Here is a 22,794-nt window from a genome sequence, read left to right on the forward strand (position 1 = left end):
CACGCGCACACACACACGCACTGATGCACGTGCACACACACACGCACACACTCTCTCTCTTTCTCTCTCAATCACAGAGGTAGCTTCCCTTGCTTGGCAGCCAGCAAGACGCTCCGATCTCCAGCACATTAAAATTATTGCAGTTTTTTGTGAAGATGTTGCCCAGCATGCCTGTTGAAGGACTCCCATCGACACTGGAAAGCATGCTAAATGTTATGCTGCAGGACATGAGACTGTCCTCTTTCAAAATGGAAGGCAGAGGTGATCAAACTGTCGTCGTTCTCAGAATGACGAGTACCGGTCGGCCCCCTGTTGCACAAGCTGAAGACTACAGTGCTGCTGTGTATCGCCGAAAGTGTCCGTCACAGATCAACAGAGACAAGCGGAGAGCCGAAGTATACAGACAGAACCAGGAGAAAAAGGCAAGTGGACGTGAATCGTCTCCTTCTGGTTTATTTCTGCCAACTCCTCCCAGTCTTTTCTATGCCGCTGACAACACTGACATCTTTTCATCACGACATATCTGTGTACAACCACCACCACCACCACCCTCTCTCTGCACCCCTATCATCAAGCGACGCACGGCGTGACGACCAGCACATCGACATGGCACACGGCGACACAAATTCGCGTGCAGTGACAATCCTCCACGATGAAGCCACTGGTGCAGACACACATTGTGGTGCAGAAATGTGTGAGCTGGACGAAATTGGTACGACTCTCACGCCCCAAAACAACGAACATCATTGACCCAGATGTGGACAGTTCTCAACAAGACAGTGAACTTTCTGAACAGAAGCATGTTGATGTTCCGCCAGATGTCTGCCGACAGTTTATGTCTTGTCTCCAGGAGTCAGCTAAGACAGTTTACTTAATACGTTTAAATTAAAGACACAAATCCAAACGCTTGCAAAAGTGCTAGAAACGGAAATCCTGATCTCGATATATCATGACTAGTTTCGCTGTGTTATTCCTTTTCACTTGCCGACCTATTTGAAAACAAAAATTGTGATTATACAGACTTTGTATGATACTAATTATAATTAATTGCATGACGTGGATTCCATGTTTTGATCAAGTGTACAGCGCGTCACTTCTCATATTTCGTTACGTTTCTGACATGTACACCCCCTTCCCCACCCTGCCCCCTTGTGAATGGGCAAAGCGAGCCTGACCACAATAAATCATTCGTTCGTTCGTTCGTTCTCTCAATCTCACTCACACACACACACACACACACACACACACACCACTCACCTATAAAGAGTAAAGACTTCATCAGTCACCAAACAAAGTTCCCCACCCCGTGCCGACCGAACCAAAGCCCGCACAGCGACGTCAACACTGCCAAACCAATGAAGTTCAACAGCGCCACGAACCCCCGTCGGAGATGAAAGCTGCTGTCGCTGCCCTGCCTCCTGCAAGGCTTTCTCGATCAGGTAGGGGATGGGGCTGTCGACGTTGTTCACGACTTCGGTGGCCACAATGTGGACATCGTTCCCCTGTGTAACATCAGCACTGATCTAATGTTTATTATTATTATTATTATTATATCTATAAAAGCGTGTGTGTGTGTGTGTGTGTGTGTGTGTGTGTGTGTGTGTGTGTTATTCATTATGATTTATTTATCAGTTCGTGTATGTATGTATTCATCTATTCGTTCATTCATTCATTCGTGCGTTTATTCATTCACATGCCAATCAATTTATTTAAGTCTTTCAAATCAAAATATTTCATAGCACGAAAGCATTCTCTCTCTGTCTCTGTCTTCTAATATTGCTACCACTACTACTATTACTACTGCGACAACTATCAATACTCTCATCAAAGTGGAGTGATGGCCTAGAGGTAACGCGTCCGCCTAGGAAGCGAGAGAATCTGAGCGCGCTGGTTCCAATCACGGCTCAGCCGCCGATATCTTCTCCCCCTCCACTAGACCTTGAGTGGTGGTCTGGACGCTAGTTATTCGGATGAGACGATAAACCGAGCATGCACTTAGCGCACGTAAGAAAAACCCACGGCAACGAAAGGGTTGTTCTGTATTTTAAAAAAATCCACTTCCATAGGAAAAACAAATAAAACAGCACGCAGGAAAAAAAAATTATATAAAACAAGGTGGCGTTATAGTGTAGCGACGCGCTCTCCCTGGGGGGATCAGCCCGAATTTCACACAGAGAAATCTGTTGTGATAAAAAGAATTACAAATACAAATATAAATGTTCTTTCCTTCTATTTCTTTGTCTTGTCTTCTCTGCACATTTGACTCAATCATAAAAAGAATCATTTCTATTATCTCAGTAAGAGAAATTAAGTATGGTATAATATGTGATATATAGTGTCCACTTTTAGACAAGTATTTTCTCAGTGATAGAGAAACCGAATTCATTGAAAATTTTCACACAGTAACCTTGGGGTATCATCAACAAGTCTGCAAAATATTCGGGCGCAAATTATGCAAGTATTGTCAAATTCAAAACAGCATGTCAAAAGATCCAGTATCAGAGCTGTGCAGTGTGACCTTCATCATGTTCATGCCAGCTGCCAGGTGTTGGCATCTGTCAATCAGTGTCAGTCTAAAAAAATAGCCTGTCTGGGTGTCAAGACCATTGATTTTTATTGTCGTCTGTATCCAAAACCAGTTCTGTCTCTGAGCCTGTAGTGCGTATTTTAGCGATAAGACTGTTTACAGTGACATGACTTCACCCCTTGCCTGGAAATTCCTTTACGATCCTTCTTCCACCCCAGCCTTTCTCCTTGAAACAGTTTTCAATGGTAATCTTATCACTTTCACTCAAAGGCATGGTTGATCTTTCCAAACTGAAACTTTGGACAGATTTTGATTTTTAGCAAAGCCAGCTTGCCCAACAAACGCACACACGCACGCACGCACGCACGTACGCGCGCGCGCGCGCACACACACACACACACACACACACACACACACAGATTTGGATACAGCCTCTTCGGTAAATATGACACACTGAAATGTGGTTAAATCATTTGTTCAACAATTAAACTGACAATTGAAGTGACACAGAAATAAAACTGCTTTCAGTTCTGAGAGTTTCAAGAGTCCTGTCTTTCAGAAGGTAAAAAGTCCATGGCTGTTGTGATTTGAGATGACTTGAGCTTTCTGTCTGACTCGCTGTTTGAAGAGAACAGTTAGTCTTGTCTCTTTCCTGCAATCATGCTGCAGACATTATCTGTCTTGTTCATCACATTCTTATAGTTCATGCCTTCAGCTTCTATCCCAACACATCGATGAGAACGTGAACACTGATTCAATCAAATATCTGTAAAAACTGTGTAGTACTTTATCACTGACACTGAGACTTCTGGGATTTTGACACTGAGACTTACTCGTTTAAGTAAAGAATGACGTTAAAATGCATAGCTTTTGAAAAGGCAACTGAAACTGAAAGATGACAAATTTTAGATAGCTACATTTTCAAAGCATGAACTCTTTTCTTTTTTTTCCACTACAGCCTCATTTCTGTCTCTGTATATGTACGCATGATATATGTGGGCGGTGTTTTCACTTACTGGGTGTAGTTTATCCACATGAGTCTCTGTGGGGGAGTGTGTGTGTATGTGTGTGTGTGTGTGTGTGTGTTAAATTTCAAATCATTTTTCGCCTTGCCCTGAAGGCAAGTAAATGTGATTACGCATGAATTGTTCATTCCGCTTTTACTATGAAAATAATTCATTGTCGTCATCTCTCTCTCTCTCTCCCCTCTCCCCCCCCCCCCCCCCCCCCCCCGTCTCTCCACTCTGTCTCTGTATCCCCCATCTCTCTCTCTCTCTCTCTCTCCTGGTAGTCTGATTTTTGGTAACTTAGAGATAAATCCCAAAAAAGCTTCTTTAACATATTTGATTTCCAGGATTAGCCTCTTCTAACACACGTTTCAGTAGTTTGGGGCTGACAGGAGATCATTTACTTGACATTAATTTTAACATCTGCTGAACGTAAGCGTACTTGTGTTTTGAGAAACTGGTCGATATCCGTTATGTAATCAGACATTGAATCAGATGTATGAAACACTGGATACAGCTCACCAGAATGGAAGATAGCCATATTGCAAAGAAAACCTACACAATGATTTATCTTCTTCATTGCAATGGCAGAAACAGAACATAACTGAGTGTCCAATAAATGTTACACGTTTTTTTTAGATATGGTTTTGGTTATATGTGGGAGAATCAAGGTGTGGGCTGTGTGTCAATCTCTGAGCAAAAATTGTTTGATTGTCACGTGCAAGACATATTCTGTGCTTGTATCAAAGGACAGGTTTAAGCCGTGTGACATCCCGAAATACTTCTAATCAAAAATCCATTTTCAGAAAACATTTAACCAGAATCAGACCGAGGGTGTCCCAACTGAAACCTCGCCAGTTATGAAGCTCCAAGGAGAATACACGAGTTGTCCGTTTTGCCCTGAAGTGGACGAATCCAAAATGCATTATTAATTTTCATCTTGGTTTGTGCCCGATATATAACACTGTGTGAATCGTACACCCCTCCCCCCGGGCCCCCTCCCCGACAAAAAACCATTGTCCAAATACTTTCAGATTTATATTGCTATGTTTTAACCCTATAATGTATTTGTCACTTGCATTGTTTTTAAATTGTTTGTTTGTTCATCAAAAGCATTTACTTTCAGAAATAGGACGATCTACCATGACGAGTGTACCTTACTTGTTGCTGTCAACATATTCACGTCTTTCCCAGCACACCTTTGCGCGTTTCATGACGCGTGCCATGAACGCCATGTGTACGAAATCCCTGTTCTTTTTTCGGCACTGTGTGTCACTTGCAGTCGTAAGCGTCCTTGATCGGCCACTTGTAAACGCTGTTGTATTATCCTCCCCAACGTCCACCCCCACCCCCAGCCCCCCGCCGCCCTGTCTGCTTGTTGTTGTCAGTGTATGATTGTACCTCCTCCCCTCTCGCTATTCCACACCCACACTTAACATCCATGTTTTGTGCTTTTGTGTGTCCCCCTCCCCCACATCCCTACTGTACATGACCACAATGACTTCCCCCTCCCCAAATCCCTACTGTACATGACTACAATGACTTCCCCCTCCCCCACATCCCTACTGTACATGACCACAATGACTTCCCCCTCCCCCAAATCCCTACTGTACATGACCACAATGACTTCCCCCTCCCCCACATCCCTACTGTACATGACCACAATGACTTCCCCCTCCCCCACATCCCTACTGTACATGACCACAATGACTTCCCCCTCCCCCACATCCCTACTGTACATGACCACAATGACTTCCCCCTCCCCACATCCCTACTGTACATGACCACAATGACTCCCCCCCCCCCCACATCCCTACTGTACATGACCACAATGACTTCCCCCCCCTCTCCCACATCCCTACTGTACATGACCACAATGACTTCTCCCTCCCCACATCCCTACTGTACATGACCACAATGACTTCCCCCTCCCCCACATCCCTACTGTACATGACCACAATGACTTCCCCCCCCTCCCCCACATCCCTACTGTACATGACCACAATGACTTCCCCCCCTCCCCCACATCCCTACTGTACATGACCACAATGACTTCCCCCCTCCCCCACATCCCTACTGTACATGACCACAATGACTTCCCCCTCCCCCACATCCCTACTGTACATGACCACAATGACTACCCCCTCCCCCACATCCCTACTGTACATGACCACAATGACTTCTCCCCCACATCCCTACTGTACATGACCACAATGACTTCCCCCTCCCCTACATCCCTACTGTACATGACCACAATGACTTCCCCCACATCCCTACTGTACATGACCACCATGACTTCCCCCACATCCCTACTGTACATGACCACAATGACTTCCATTTCCTCCTCCCCTCCCCCCCGCCCCCCCTCTCTCTCTCTCTCTCTGTCTCTGTCTCTCAATCACGCACACACTTTCACGTTCGCATGCACAAGTGTGCTCGCACCAACACACATACACATACAGACACTGAGCACTACCTCTACACGTGTGTGCACACACACAAACACAGACAGAAAGACACAGACAAACACACACACACACACACAGTCACACAAACACAGACAGACACAGTCACACACACACACACACACACACACCACTACCCCCTCCCCAATTCCTCCTCTGCTCTGTCCCCTCCACACCACCCACCACCCCACCCAACACACTTACCTTCTGTAGCCACTCCATGGCCTTCAACACTAACAGGATAGTTTTCCCCGTACCCGGGGGTCCACACAGGTAGACGATGGGGTCGTCACGGTTCAGGACGTCCACCTGGTCAGGGTACAGAGACAGGGCCATCCACCTAAGCCCTGCCTCCGCTACAGCCTCGGCGTGCGTGCGTATCACTCTGCGAGGGGGCGTGACTGTGGGCACCTCGATAGTTGTTGCCGGCCCGCAGAATCTGGTGGAGGTGAATGATGATGGTGATGGAGGTGGTGGTTGTAAAGATGATGATGACGATGATGATGGTAACGAGGGTGATGGTGATGATGATGATGTGATGGTGATGATGATGATGACGACGACAATGGTAGTGGTGGTGATGACGGCGATGAGAACAATGACGAGGATAACAACATTGGTAACGGCGGTGTGGTGTGGTGGTGACCATGACGACAACGACGACTCTGAGGTTGGTGATGATGATGGCGGTGGTAATGATAACGATGAAGACGATGACCACGCCGTGAAGATGTTTATGATAACGATTGACGATGACGACGACGACAGCCACAATGGTGATTGTTATGATAACGACTGACGACGCCGTTGATTATTCAAGGCATAGTGGTCTAGTGGTTGACTGGAGCCAAGAGAAATGAGGCATCAACAACCTGATTTCGATTTCTGCACGATTTTATTTTCTCCGTTGGATTACGGGTGACCCGATAGACATATATTGTGACCATACCACCAAGTTGTTTTCGTTCACTAACGATACCAATTGTAAATAACAAGTGTAAGAGGCCTGTTTTGTTGTTGCAACTAAGATGAATTACATACAGAGCTTTCAGCATTGAACTCTGTCGGCCTCTGTTCTTTAGTTCCTCGCTGGATGGGGTCTGTTATACCTTTTTCGTCCACTGTGTCGGACCATGTTGCTATTTCAGTGTTTGGATTTGAAGTCAAAGCTAGCGATTTATCTGCACCCAGTTCCATCATAAGTAAGCTATGTCTTTATAGCAACCAACTGTAGTTTGTACATCAGACTGGTCAGTCTGGTTAGTCTTCTGTTACTGTGTTGTCCTTTCGTGAAAAAAAATCCAATAGACAAGCACACAGAAAAAGGGTGCATTGTTGTGATGCCTTTGTGTCCTGAACAGATCCACCCTGAGATTAACACAGAAAAAGGGTGCATTGTTGTGATGCCTTTCTGTCCTGAACAGATCCACCCCCGAGTTTAACACAGAAAAAGGGTGCATCGTTGTGATGCCTTTCTGTCCTGAACAGATCCACCCCGAGTTTTACACTTACATCGCAGGTGTCGACAAAACAACACAACTCGGTACAACGCGACACCGACATAAAACTCGGTGACAACTCTGGTGAACTGAAAGTCGTCGGGACCACCGAGTTTCTCATGTCATATAACTCAGTTATGAGAAGTTTCCATGAATACTTAACCAATTTCTGATATCGAACATCAGAACAGATGTTTACAGTATCATTGGTGTTCATTGATATCGATATCTTCTAACTTGTGTTTTAACTCAACAGAAACTGAAACTGTCTCACTGCTTCCTTTTGTTTCTTTTTTTTTTCTTTCTCTTAGTTAAAAATCCATTCCATATTTCAATGAGTCAACTAAATATTCTCGCAAACCACACACACACACACTCACACACACCTTTTGTCTACTCACAGCAGAACTTATGGCTATATCAACGGGTCTCTAAATCGTTTAAATAATCTTCCCATCCAAATATTTCAGGTACTGTTTGGAGTTGGATCTCAATCTGTATTACAAGCATCAACATTAAATCCTTTCATTTGAAAACAAGATAAGTATTCGTTACCGAAATACGCCATGTATTTTTTTTTTTTTTTTTTTTTTTCATTCGTGGTAGAAAAATCAGATTTTGTTGGATCGCTTTTCAAGAAGGAATCATGGGAAATGAGCGGCGCAATGAATATTCTTAATGCTATAGAAATTCTATTTTCAATACAAGGCTATTCTCTATGTGAGAAAACCAGCAGGAACCATGTCAATAAACTGAAACTGGGGTCCGACACTGCTAGAGACAGTGCTCATTATCACTCACGCAAAATTGATCACATAGTTTCGTTTTTTTCTAAAACAAAAGGACGATACAGCAACAGAAGACTAACCAGTCTAAGGTACAGACTACAACTGGAAGCTACAAAAAAAATTAAAAACAAGAAAGGCAAGTCCTTCAATACCTACTATTGGAGTTTAACGACCTATTGGCGTCTACACCCTTAAGGTCAAGTTTGTTCGGTTGGAGTTGATTAACCTTCAATACTCACTTGTGATACACTTTAAAGAAAATCCAAGTTTTTATGTATTGAGTATAATGAATTTACTGTTATATTTATATTTTTTGTATTCCCTAAACTTGGCACTTTGATCTGATATTCGACCCAACAAAGGATCTGTCATTATTATCATTTTTTGTTCAAACAGGAACTTCTTTTGCTAAGCATGGAAGTTTTATTTATTGCAAACGTTTTAGTGTAGATAGCAGAACAAGGGAAATTACTCTGCTGGGGAACTTAGTGTGCTTTAAACTGATCTTTCTCATCTTAAACATTACATTTTGAAATCATACTCAATACATAAAAAGCTTGGATTTTTTTTTTTAAGTGCATCACAAGTGAGTCTTGAAGGCCTTGCCTCTCTTGTTTCAAAATGTAATGTTTAAGATGAGAAAGATCAGTTTAAAGCAAATTAACTCCACTAGCATTACAGAGTAATTTCCCCTTTTTACTATCTGCACCAGAACGTTTGCAAAATAAATAAAAATTCCATGCTTAGCAAAAGAACAAAAAATGATAATGACTCCTCTTGTTGTTGTGTCAGAATAAGAGGTCAAAGTGCCAAGTTTAGAGAATACAAAAATATAAATATAACAGTAAATGCAGTTTGCATATAATTAGGCTTCATTCTTTTTTTTTTTTTTTTTTTTTTTTTTTTTTTTTTTTGTGCCAATCCCAGAAGCGCAATATTGTTTTAAACAAGATGACTGGAAAGAACTGGATTTTTCCTATTTTTATGCCAAATTTGGTGTCAACTGACAAAGTAGTTGCAGAGAAAATAATGTTAAAGTTTACCACGAACACACAGACACACACACACACACACACACACACACACAACCGAACACTGGGTTAAAACATAGACTCACTTTGTTTACACAAGTGAGTCAAAAACACCATCATTTACTCCTGAAGTAGTGACTTACATTTGTAGTAATGCAACAACACCCATGCACATCATCTATGAATGTGAACAGCTGAGAATACTCTGCTGGGGAACTTAGTGTGCTTTAAACTGATCTTTCTCATCTTAAACATTACATTTTGAAATCATACTCAATACATAAAAAGCTTGGATTTTTTTTTTAAGTGCATCACAAGTGAGTCTTGAAGGCCTTGCCTCTCTTGTTTCAAAATGTAATGTTTAAGATGAGAAAGATCAGTTTAAAGCAAATTAACTCCACTAGCATTACAGAGTAATTTCCCCTTTTTACTATCTGCACCAGAACGTTTGCAAAATAAATAAAAATTCCATGCTTAGCAAAAGAACAAAAAATGATAATAATGACTCCTCTTGTTGTTGTGTCAGAATAAGAGGTCAAAGTGCCAAGTTTAGAGAATACAAAAATATAAATATAACAGTAAATGCAGTTTGCATATAATTAGGCTTCATTCTTTTTTTTTTGTGCCAATCCCAGAAGCGCAATATTGTTTTAAACAAGATGACTGGAAAGAACTGGATTTTTCCTATTTTTATGCCAAATTTGGTGTCAACTGACAAAGTAGTTGCAGAGAAAATAATGTTAAAGTTTACCACGAACACACACACACACACACACACACACACACACACACACACACACACAACCGAACACTGGGTTAAAACATAGACTCACTTTGTTTACACAAGTGAGTCAAAAACACCATCATTTACTCCTGAAGTAGTGACTTACATTTGTAGTAATGCAACAACACCCATGCACATCATCTATGAATGTGAACAGCTGAAAACACTGTCACTTCATTTATTTACAAAATCTGCAGTTTCATCTGATTCCGTTTGAAACGTTTCGTATGGAACTCATGTTTGAAAAAGTTCAGAGATTAATTAGGAGTCCCACTGGCTCTCTGCTGTGATGTTACTGGTTGATTAGTTAGTTTTTTGTTCATACCTTTATTGGGCGCACAGTGAGGAAGGAGAAACAGGGAAAGTAGTGATGACGTTAGGTATGGGTGGGGTGGGGAAAAGGGGATGGAAGTTCGTCTAAAATCACAATTATTGTAGACAGACATTAAACCAAACGAACGAACGAACCTCCACACTTACCTGGCCAGAAAATCGTCGTACTGAGAGTCCGTCATCATGAAAACAGGTCTGGTCAAAGCACGACACCGCCACTTCCTCAGCTCCTTCAGTGTTGCCTCCGACAGCTTCCAGTGCTGTCCACGTGGAGAAAGGCTGTCCGACAGCAGACAGTGAGACAGCGCTGTCTCCAAGTCAGGGACCCCAACACACCTACACAGCTCCTGTAGGAGAAAAAAGGAAGGGTTTGGAGCGGATAATCTGTGACTGTTCTGATAGAACAGTACACTTGCATGACTTGAAAACAAGAAACAGCCAGGAATGTGTATGTGTGTGCACGCATACAAAAGCACTTACATACACAAGGGACAATCACACACACGCACACACACGCACAGACACACACACACACACACGCACGCACGCACATGCACGCATGCAGACACACACACATACACAAACACACGCACGCACGACCCCCACCCTCCTCCCCGCGGTCCCCCCCCCCTACCCCCCGCCCAACAAACAAACCCCGAACCCCCTCTCCCCCACACACGGATAGACAGTGATTGTCACGCGTGCTAAAGCGGACGTGCACCCTCCCCAAGATACCCCACTACAGACGCCACAACACAACAAGCCCACACAGAAACGAAATTATGTAATGCATTTAATGATTGTATATGTCTATAGATGTATATAAATAATTTTTTTAAATTTTAAATATATCAGGAGCATACAAAAAACCAAACAACAACCACCACCACCACCCAAACAAAAAAACGGCAGCACAACTACAGCTTTAGTCCCGTCACATTTTCCGTAAGGGCACTGGTAGGTGAGATGTCAAACCACCATCACTATAAGCACAGGATGGTCTTTTGTTTTCCACGATAAAAAAAGATTAAACACATGAACACAGGAGTGTTCGTGACGCTGGCGGACTGAAGACAGGCCCCCAGTATGGCAAACGTCAGCGGAGCCCTCAGCGGATCCGTCGCCGGCTCCGAGAGGCGGATGGTCTAGAGCGACGTGACGTTTCCCCACGATTAGAACGGAGGCACAACACCTCAAGACGCGCGCCAGGCAACTGGAGAAACGCTGACAGGACAAGAACAAAAGCCGCCCACTGGCCACCGCACAGTGTTCCGTAAACGAACAACGGGTGCAACACCGAAACACAGAAATGAACAGTTCCGCTGGCGGACAAGTCGTTTACAGAGGAAAAAAAAACACGAACATCAGCCGCTAAGCGCTGGTTCTACCACTGTCCTTCTCCAAGGACTGACTCTCTTCGAGTGAAGCTGGGGACAAACCGGCGAGGAGCATTTGAAGCATTAGAACTCCGCTCACTCTGTTCACTCAGCTTCCTATATATTTTTTTCCCGTTCAATTGCACGAGACACTGACAAAACATAGAAAACATGACACAACACGACTTCTCTGTACGCTCGAACGCAAGGGGAACACGCACGATGGAAAACATCGTGCACGCGCATACGAAACGCACCCGCCTCTAAAAATAATCCAGCGACCCACCGGCCCTCCATAAACGTAAAAGAAAAGAAAAAAAAAACAACAGCGGAACCATTATGTCGTCCGTGACAGTGATGCACAAATACAGATATGCACACTGTGCTTCAGGATCGAGATCAAAATTCAATGTCCTGACGCCCCTGTTGGAGTACAGAAAGCATGATAATTAAGACCGTATTGATGTTGGTAACGTTGACTATGAAACAAAAAATGTAAAGTGACATCAATCCTGCGTATAATTGTGTGATTCAGGCGATATTGCACATCTCAATGATGTAACGTAAACTGAGTTTTCCGGTAGTGCACAGCTACACGTGTCGGAACGGAGAGACACAGGATGAAGACAGGTGTCCTAGTGCACAGCTACACGTGTCGGAACGGAGAGACACAGGATGAAGACAGGTGTCCTAGTGCACAGCTACACGTGTCGGAACGGACAGACACAGGATGAAGACAGGTGTCCTAGTGCACAGCTACACGTGTCGGAACGGACAGACACAGGATGAAGACAGGTGTCCAAGGAGGAAAAACAATCCTATTCCGAGTGGTGCGACTGACAGGGTAGCGGCCTGACACAATCAAAGCCACATGCTGGCACTGTGTTCCTCCCATGAATTTGTTGGCCAGAAACACCACCAAAGTTGTCACTGTCCAAGAACGTGCTGAGGTTGTCACCTGAGCTTTGGCCACAGGTTCCATGCTGAAGAGAAAAATATCAGGAATTTGGACCATATAGACGTCCATAAAATGTGGTCACTGTTTAACCTGACAGAAATGGCAGAGTTTAAATCTGCTGTCAATTCATTTTATCATATCTTTTTTGTTTGTTTTGTTTTTAACGGCAGCACCACAACCCCGTGTGACATAGGGAAGTGACCTCCCCAAATGGTCAATGTTTGTTCGGTTTTCATTTTAATTCATTCCACCTCCCATACTTCGTAAAATGAAGAAGATTTCAGTCATGCATGCAAACGCGTGCGTGCGCGCAGTGTGTGTGTGTGTGTGTGTGTGTGTGTGTGTCTGTGTGTCTGTGTGTGTGTGTGTGTGTGTGTGTGTGTGCGAAGCACGGGAGCGTGTCATGACCACCACCTATTTACACTTACACTTGCAGCAACTTGGTGAGTGGCCATGGCTTGTCGAAGCTGTTGGGCAGACACGTTGGGCAGCATCGGAACCTTGGTCACGGTCACTGGAGGCAGGTCCCACACCAGATGCTTCAGTACCCTCTCTCCTTTCTCCAGCTGCTTCAGGGATTTCTGAACCTGGTTACCGCCAAGGACAACGTTAACTGCAGCAGCTGCCACAGCCATAGTAGGAAACTGGTAACAGTGGCAGGGAAAACCAAACATTAAAGATATAACGGGATAACACCTTCAGTGGCAACAAGTAATGCATCAAAAACAATATCAATTATTATGGTAACAAGGCCATGAAAAATGACCATTGGATCTGACATTGAATAGAAGAAGAACAAGAACAAGAACAAAAACAACAACAAAAAGAAGAATCGATGACATTCTCGAACGGCAGAATGGTTTGTATGGTAGAATTTGTTCTGGAGCTTGTGTGTGCGTATGCAAGCACACACACAATTTACTACTACTGCTACTACTAATACAACTATTGTTACCATTGCTGTTGCTGCTGCGACTGCTGTGTTTGCTGCCGCACACACACACACACACACACACACACATACACACACACACATGCACGTACACAGATACACACGCACGCACACACAGATACACATGCACGCACACACACGTACACACGCACGCACATACGCATACATTCATACGTCTGTGCACTTTGATTCATCTGTCTGTCCCCGTCTTTGTCTTTGTTCTGTCTCTTTCTCTTGAAAAGTGTAACGACGTCACGAAAGAACCCTCATCCTTACTCGTGGAGTACGTAACTTTGGGTTAAGCATGAAGAAAAGTGTAACGACGTCACGAAAGAACCCTCATCCTTACTCGTGGAGTACGTAACTTTGGGTTAAGCATGAAGAAAAGTGTAACGACGTCACGAAAGAACCCTCATCCATACTCGTGGAGTACGTAACTTTGGGTTAAGCACAGAAGAAAAGTGTAACGACGTCACGAAAGAACCCTCATCCTTACTCGTGGAGTACGTAACTTTGGGTTAAGCACAAAGAAAAGTGTAACGACGTCACGAAAGAACCCCTACCGTTACTCGTGGAGTACGTAACTTTGGGTTAAGCATGGAGAAAAGTGTAAAGACGTCACGAAAGAACCCCTACCGTTACTCGTGGAGTACGTAACTTTGGGTTAAGCATGGAGAAAAGAGTAAAGACGTCACGAAAGAACCCTCCCCCTTTCTCGTGGAGTACGTAACTTTGGGTTAAGCATGGAGAAAAGAGTAAAGACGTCACGAAAGAACCCTCCCCCTTTCTCGTGGAGTACGTAACTTTGGGTTAAGCATGGAGAAAAGTGTAAAGACGTCACGAAAGAACCCTCCCCCTTTCTCGTGGAGTACGTAACTTTGGGTTAAGCATGGAGAAAAGCAAGCTTCACTCACCTGCTTTACAATAGCACAGTCACATGCGTTTCCTGTCGCCCCTACGGACTTCACCTCCCCGCAGATAAGGCCGTACTCTTTGCTGATAATGAGGACATCGATGTCTCCATCTGGGGCAGGACGACCCATGTCGTATACGTTGGGAAGCAGAGCACGGGCCGCAGCAGACACTGGATCCACCTGGTTGTCAAGATACCTTCTGAACCGCAATTCGGACAGAACCACCATCGTGTCGTTCTGTTCTTTGGTCACGACATCGAGACAGTGGAGAACTCGTGTCATCGCTTCATCATCGCGAACGTCGCTGTCCATCACGTGCTCAACGCAGTAGGGGGTGGATGGAGGTGGAGTCCAGAGTCTTCCAGCCACGGGCTGAGGTGTTTGGAGAGGTGTTGCCGATGAGGTAGCCGGGTACATGGGTGGACTGCCACCTGAGTCACGACAGTCATGAATACCATTTGAGGGCTTGTTTCAGTCTCACGTTGCAGGTGAAACACCCTTTTCCTCCTTCCATGATCTCTTCTCCTTCAACGATATAGTGAAATTGCTGGTTTGCGACGTGCCTCACATCAGTGCCTGTGAATGTGTGTGTGTGTGTGTGTGTGTGTGTGTTGTGTGTGTATGTGTGTATGATTATGCACGAGCACACGTATGTGTGTGTGTGTTGGTGTCCGTGATAAAATCGATTAATATATTAGTCACTCTTTTTGTATGTAATGTTTGCTGCTGCTTTGTGCCCGCACCTTTCTTGTGGGTCATCAGAGTATTGTGCTTTGTAACATGTACACTTCAATGCCTTCACACTGTTCACTTCGCAATACCTTTTGAATTTCTCTCTCTCTCTCTCTCTCTCTCTCTCTCTCTCTCTTATCAGCCTGTCTTCTCTTTCTCTCATTCTCTCCTATCACTGATAAAATCCCAAGAAGATTATGATAAATTATGAGTCAAACAAAACAAACAAATCATCTTACTGGGTGGTAGATCTGAGGGTGAGAGGCGAACCATCACACTCTCTCCCCCCACCGTGGTGACGCCGTAGGGGACCCGGTTGAATCGGATCGGAGGGAGAAATAGTGTTCTGGAGCCCCTGTCTGGGTACCACTCCTTGATACAGTTCTTCCAGAGGTCCAAGGCTGCCTGCAGATGTCAGTTTGTTGTCAGACTCTCTTGCTCTCCCTGTCTTTACTGAGGAGTGGAGCTCTCAGCCAGCATTTGCCAGTGAGTGTTGCATTTCATAATCTGTCACTAAGACGGTGTCTTGGTACGTTAACCACTCCTTCACATTCACAAAGGGGTAAAAGTAATAAACAGCGCGCGCGCGCGCGTGCGTGCATGCGTGCGTGCGTGTGTGTATGTGTGTGTGTGATAGAGAGTGTGTGTGTGTATGTGTGTGAGATAGAGAAAGAGAGAGAGAGTGTGTGTGTGAGAGAGAGAGAGAGAGAGAGAGAGAGAGAGAGACACAGGTTGCTAAAGAAGTATATGCTGAGCATAGTACTTAATAGAAAAGTGATTGTCATACACTCCTATCATTTATATCTTATCAAATAACAGAGAGGTGGAGCCTTCAAGACTCACTCGTGATATCCATTTGATCAAACAAAGGAAAAACTATATATGAAAAAGATAAAGTAAAAAAAGAAAAAAGGGTGATCTGGCAAAAAGACACACTAATATGGCCTTGACCTTTGGCATTTAATTTTGCAAAACATTAATGTTCTGGCCAAAACAAATCACTTCATGGTATACCATGCTGAATGAAAGTTGGATAAGAAAAACAAAGTTCTGTTGTCCTTTACATTTTCCTAATAGGCCATGTTGTGACCATGATCTTTGACCTTGTTTCGCATCAAGGGTTTTGTTTTCACCATGACCATTCATGGTACCAACTTTCCTGAAGAATATATAGAAGACCTGCTCTCTCTCTTACACGCAGAAATGTTTTCTATCAATATCGTACGCCAGGCTGTGATTTTGACAGTTAACCTCTTCTTTAGGAATCATACTGTACCCATAACCAAGTAACAAGACCAAGTTTAATTGAAACTGAATGTATATTATGGTATCCATCAAGCTTGGTTCTATTTTGCCACCAGTTTATAGATGTTGAAGTGTATTTGAGACCTTCGTCACATTTAATAAATGTTGATGTATGATTCAGGCTTCGAGGTGTACTTGAGGCCCCTGCCGCAACTTTACAGCTGTTGCAGTGTGTTCGAGACCTTTTTCAGTTTCCCAGTTTCAGTGTCCAACCCAATCTGACGTCCTCAATGAGAAGTCTTCTTAAAAGAGATATCCAGCATTGCACTGCCAACCTGGCCGTGCCCCATAAAGAGCGGCAAATAACGAGAGAGAGAGGGGGAGGGGAGAGAGGTAGAGAGAGAGAGAGGGGGGGGGGGAGAGAAAGAGGGAGAGAGGGGGGAAGGAGAGAGAGAGAGAGAGACAGAGAGGATGAGGGAGAGAGAGAGGGGGGAGAAAGAGAGGGGGAGAGAGAGAGAGAGGGAGAGAGGGGGTGGGACAGACAGAGAGACTGTGTCTGTGTTTCTGTATCTGTGTGTGTGTGTGTGTGTGTGTGTGTGTGTGTGTGTGTGTGTGTATTTCTCTGTGTGTCTGTGTCTCTGTGCCCGTCGTAAACTTTAACATTGCCATTTTCTCTGGAAATACTTTGTCTGCCAATACCAAGTTTGGCTTAAACACAATAAAAAAAAAAAAATCTTCACAGTCATACCAATAATAGCCAATAATAGGTAGTAAGTCTCCCGAATTAATCAGTATTTCCGGATCATCAACGGTTTATTTCGTTGAGATTCGTTCCTAAATCCGAAAATTCTGAAAACTGCTTCCCACTGAGTTCCTAAAAGGTAGGTTGTTTTTGGTATCAAAACGACATGACCTTGGTTTGTTTTTGGTGTTGTTGTTGTTTAGTTGATTTTTTTTATTTGTTTTGTTTTGTTTTGTTCACAATTAAAAGGAAAGAAATACACATTCTGGACAGAACACATACAGTGATACAAACTACACCATTGACGTGTTCACTGCATATAAATATTCTAAAGTGGACACTGAACTAACTGGAATGAACATGAAAGAATAAGAGAGGCGAGGCCTCCAAGACTCACTTGTGATATGCATTTATTCCAACAAAGGAATTATTACATAAAAAAGAAGAAGAAGAAGAAGAAGAAGAAGAAAACAAAACAAAACAAAAAATAGCAACAACAAAAACAACACAAGAAAACAACTGCAAAATGGTTATTCTGGCTAAAAGGTATATTGGTGTGACCAACTTTGACATTAAAATTTACCAAACATTGATGTTCTAGCCCCCCAAAAAATCACTACACATATACATAAGCAAATAATTGTAAATAAACACACACACACACACACACACACACACATATATATATATATATATATATGATATACATATATAGATATGTATGTTATACTACGCTGTTTGATACATATCTTACATGTGTGTGTCTGTCTGTAAATGTATAGTTCAGTTCTGTTCATTTACTCAAGGATACGTTACTGTGTTCAGACAAATCCATATGAGCTACAGCACATCTGTCAAGCAGATGCCTGACCAGCAGTGCAACCCAACGCGCTTAGTCAGGCCTTTAGGAATGGAAATGAAGTGAAAAGAGATACATAAACAGAGATATGGATAATTCATTAAAGTAATAATTAGATACATGAAGAAAAATGAAATAAAATATAAACAAAAAAGATTTCAAATGAAATAGAATAGACTGAATTAGATAAACTGAAATGAAAATACACAATGAGATGAAGAAAGGAAATACAATGAAATGCAGCAAAAACAAAAAACAAAACAAAACACACACACACACACACACACACACACACACACACACACACACACACAACAAAAAAAAAACAAAAAAATACACACACACACGAAAGAAGAAGAGAGAGGCAAATGAACGGATATAAACACACACACATGCACGCAAAATATATGCATCTCTCTCTCTCTCTCACACCCCCCCTCTCTATCTCTTTATATATATATATATATATATATATATATACAGAGTATATACACACTACTACTATTTATGAAGATTTCAGTTGAGTTCAGTTACTCAAGGAGGCGTCGCTGCATTCAGACAAATCCATATATGCTACAGCACATCTGTTAAGCAGATGGCTGACCAGCAGTGTAACCCAACGCACTTAGTCAGGCCTTGAGGGAAGGAAATGCAGTGAAATAAGATACACAAACAGAGAAATGAAGAAGTCATTAAAGTAATGAATAAACGAATTAAGAAAAATGAAATAAAATATACACAAAATCATCATCATCCTTCAAATCAAAGGTAGGAAAACTTCTGCTCCACAAACAATAGGCTCCAAAGCAAATATAATCAGCCGAAAACCATCATGCCCTTTTTGTGAAATGTATGTGTTGGTATATTCTTTCACATACACTAAAGTGTTTTGTCTTATTTTATACTTTTCTGTGATTTTTTTTATGTATTACATGTTCGCCTGTTGATTGGATGTTATTGTCTACGACATCAGCATCAGAATCTTCATCACTGTTGTATATGTACAAAGATAATGGTTAAGTTTCTCTGTTCTCTTTATTTCTCACTTCAGTCATGCCTCTTTCCTGTATTCTCTGTGTCTGATTTATTTGCCAGCCGTCATAACCCCTTTAGTTCGCGTCTTTCAATACTGAATATAAATTTTTGTTTGTTTTTTCTTCAATGTTTGCTCATTTACAACAATATGCTGTGATACATAATAATGTTTATATATGTACATTTTGCATTTTGTATTTCTTTTAATCACAACAGATTTCTCTGTGTGAAATTCGGGCTGCTTTTCACAGGGAGAGCACGTCGCTACACTATAGTGCCACCCATTTTTTTGTATTTTTTCCTGCATGCAGTTTTTTTCCTATCGAAGTGGATTTTTCTACAGAATTTTGCCAAGAACCCTTTTGTTGCCGTGGGTTCTTTTACGTGCGCTAAGTACATGCTGCATACGGGACCTCGGTTTATCGTCTCATCCGAATGACTAGCTTCAGTTTCAGTTTCAGTTTCAGTAGCTCAAGGAGGCGTCACTGCGTTCGGACAAATCCATATACGCTACACCACATCTGCCAAGCAGATGCCTGACCAGCAGCGTAACCCAACGCGCTTAATCAGGCCTTGAGAAAAAAAAAAAATATATATATATATATAGCTTACATAAATAAATAAATAAATAATAATTATGATAAAAAAAAGGTAGTAGTAATGAAAATAATGATAAAATAATAATAATAATAATAAATAAATAAATAAGACAACAATAATGATAAATAAGCAAATAAATATAAAACATGAAGACACACATTCACACATACACCCACACATGCATAACAGATATGCCCCAAAAACGCAGTTTCACAGATATGAAAGCACAGTCAAATACATATAAACGTACATGAGCTCCAACACACACACACACACACACACACACACCACAAATTACCCTGCACCTCCCCTACCCCCTCCTCCACACGAATGACTAGCGTCCAGACAACCACTCAAGGTCTAGTGGAGGGGGGGAAAATATCGGCGGCTGAACTGTGATTCGAACCAGCGTGCTCAGATTCTCTCTGCTTCCTACGCGGACGCGTTACCTCTAGGCCATCACTCCGCGTATGTATATGTAGACATGTATATGTATCCATATGTGTACATGTGCATGTATGTCTCTGTGCGTGTATGTGGATGGGTGGGTGTGACCGTGTGATTGTGTGATGCCAGAGAGGCATTCAATATCTGACCAACAGATTGTGTCTATACATAGGTTAGAAATCTGCTCCCATATTTTTTGGGGTGTGTAGGAGTGCATATGGTTGCGAATAAGTAAACCATTATGAAAACAGTAGGTCTTTTTGTTTTCCGCCCGGGCACTACCGAAGCCTCCGAAATGAAACGCATCCATGCTGTGCACACGAACAGGTTTTAATTCCTGTACTGCAAGTACACAGTCCAAAATAGCCTCCCCCTCCCTTCACCTCCTACTGCCACCAACACCTCCTTTCTCCCACCCAACTGGCAGCCCTGTCACATGAGGCAATGTTGATGTTCGCCCTGAATGACTCCATTTGCTTTTGAAACGTGAAGTAGGCCAACAAGCAACGGTCCTCATCAGGTCACCTTGACCCTGAAAATATCGGGGTTGGTGAGCCAACCAATCAAATTGAATCCACGTAGCCTGTCCCACAATCTCAAGTGCTGGCGTCCTCGACAGGGCAATCTTGTTTTTTTTTTTTTTTTGTTTTGTTTTTTCTTCTTACTTTCACTCGTGATGCATTCACGCTGAAGTCTTTATTCCAACACAAAGGCCCTCCCCCTCTCCCACTCCCCACTCTCTCTCTCTCTCTCTCTCTGAACAGAAAAACGAACAAGACTGCTGTCCCTGATGAACGCGTTACGAGACATCCGACACGTTCCCGCGGTCTAGCTTTTCACGGTACGATACGGAGCACAACAGTGCAAAACAAACACCAAAAGAAAAAGAAAAAAAAAAGGTTCAGTGCTGAATCAGGAAGAGCTGTTTTACTGGGGACGTCTGAGGCCAGGGTATTTTTCCAGGGGGCGATCACGTGATCTCTTCATGGGTATTGTCTGATCAGTGTACAGTCATGTTGTGGGACAGGTCTGTTTGCAGCGGAATATTCAGATAACACAGCTGCCACGATGGTGTGACAAAATGCAGTGCAGCTGTCGTAAACTGATATCAAGCTTGGCTCTTCATGCCACAAAGTCTTCTCTCTCTCTCTCTCTCTCTGTGTGGGACGGGGCCAGGGTGGCAGAGCTAAAAGTAAATTTGACCAGGGTATCTCTTTCAGGAAGACTTCCTCATTGAGAACATGAGGTTGGGTGAGGGGGGGGGGGTGTAGATCGTGGATTCAACACAGGCAGTGGGGGGTGGGAAGAAGAGTGGTGGTTGTTGAAGGGCAACAGAGCTGCTGACATTTTTACATGCGTTTGCAAGGCCAGTGTAAACTGCTCAACTGTATATCATTATGTGCAATTATTTCAGTTTTCATCGCAGATACGCACACACACACACACACACACACACACACACACACACACACACACGGACACTCCCGCACGCACAAACGCACAAGCAAACCGCCCCCAAACCATCCAACTCCCTCCAACACCCCCCCCCCCCCACCTCCCGTACATATACGAGAACTCATGCACACACTCACATATAAACTTCATAGCAAAAAACAAACAGAAAAAGACACACAACCAAATGCAGCAACAAAAATGACACAACAACAATACGTATGTGTATGTGTCAATGTGTGTGCATGCGCGCATGTGTGTGTGTGTGTGTGTGTGTGTGTGTGTGTGTGTGTGTGTGCATATTCATATTCATTATATGCATCTGTATACCTGTCTGTCTGTTTGTCTTTTTCAAATAAGTGACTGATATACCCGAAACATCGGATTATTACATAGACTCATTGTTTACACAAGTGAGTCCAAAAGCATAATAATCGCATGCATTAAACGTCCTAAGTTAGATGTTCTAATTATAGCCTTTTCAGTGTCGGATAATTCGACATAACCATGTGTAAGGCAGGCACTGTCTTGTCGTTATACGAATGTAAAAGAAACAGTGAAGAGAAAGATCAAGTGAGCGATTATGCCAGACGGAGACAGAGACAGGAACAGAGACAGACAGACAGACAGACGGGCAGACGAACAAAGACACCAAGACATAGCCCACTCAATTGAGCCCATATAAAATGTATGATGTGAAAACACGAAAGAAAGGAAGAGAATAACCCACAGCAACTCTTGTCTCCAACTTCCTGTCAGACCTCTGTACTACTGAGCTGTATCATAAGGATGCACACTGTCATACTGCTGTACTACTGAGGTGAATCATAAGGATGCACACTGTCAGACCTCTGTACTACTGAGCTGAATCATAAGGATGTACACTGTCAGACCTCTGTACTACTGAGGTGAATCATAAGGATGCACACTGTCAGACCTCTGTACTACTGAGCTGAATCATAAGGATGTACACTGTCAGACCTCTGTACTACTGAGCTGAATCATAGGATGTACACAGTCAGACCTCTGTACTACTGAGCTGAATCAT

General features: G+C 43.1%; 1 protein-coding gene across 4 annotated transcripts in view; it reads right to left on the bottom strand.

Annotated features, from left to right (window-relative positions):
- Nucleotides 1-22,794, bottom strand: part of LOC143296440 (uncharacterized) — a 64,088-nt gene that overhangs the window by 26,509 nt on the left and 14,785 nt on the right. For 3 of the 4 annotated variants that reach the window (XM_076608391.1, XM_076608375.1, XM_076608400.1), the window contains 6 exons: nt 15,606-15,771; nt 14,635-15,065; nt 13,197-13,412; nt 10,582-10,781; nt 6,204-6,438; nt 1,258-1,502 (listed from right to left, as the gene is read on the bottom strand). In XM_076608391.1, the coding sequence (XP_076464506.1) occupies nt 1,258-1,502; nt 6,204-6,438; nt 10,582-10,781; nt 13,197-13,412; nt 14,635-15,065; nt 15,606-15,771 (1,493 nt within the window). The remainder of the gene's footprint in view (nt 1-1,257; nt 1,503-6,203; nt 6,439-10,581; nt 10,782-13,196; nt 13,413-14,634; nt 15,066-15,605; nt 15,772-22,794) is intronic. The other variant, XM_076608382.1, reaches the window with a different exon arrangement.

Source organism: Babylonia areolata, chromosome 2 (assembly GCF_041734735.1).
Source record: "Babylonia areolata isolate BAREFJ2019XMU chromosome 2, ASM4173473v1, whole genome shotgun sequence".
Taxonomy (NCBI): Eukaryota; Metazoa; Mollusca; class Gastropoda; order Neogastropoda; family Buccinidae; genus Babylonia; species Babylonia areolata.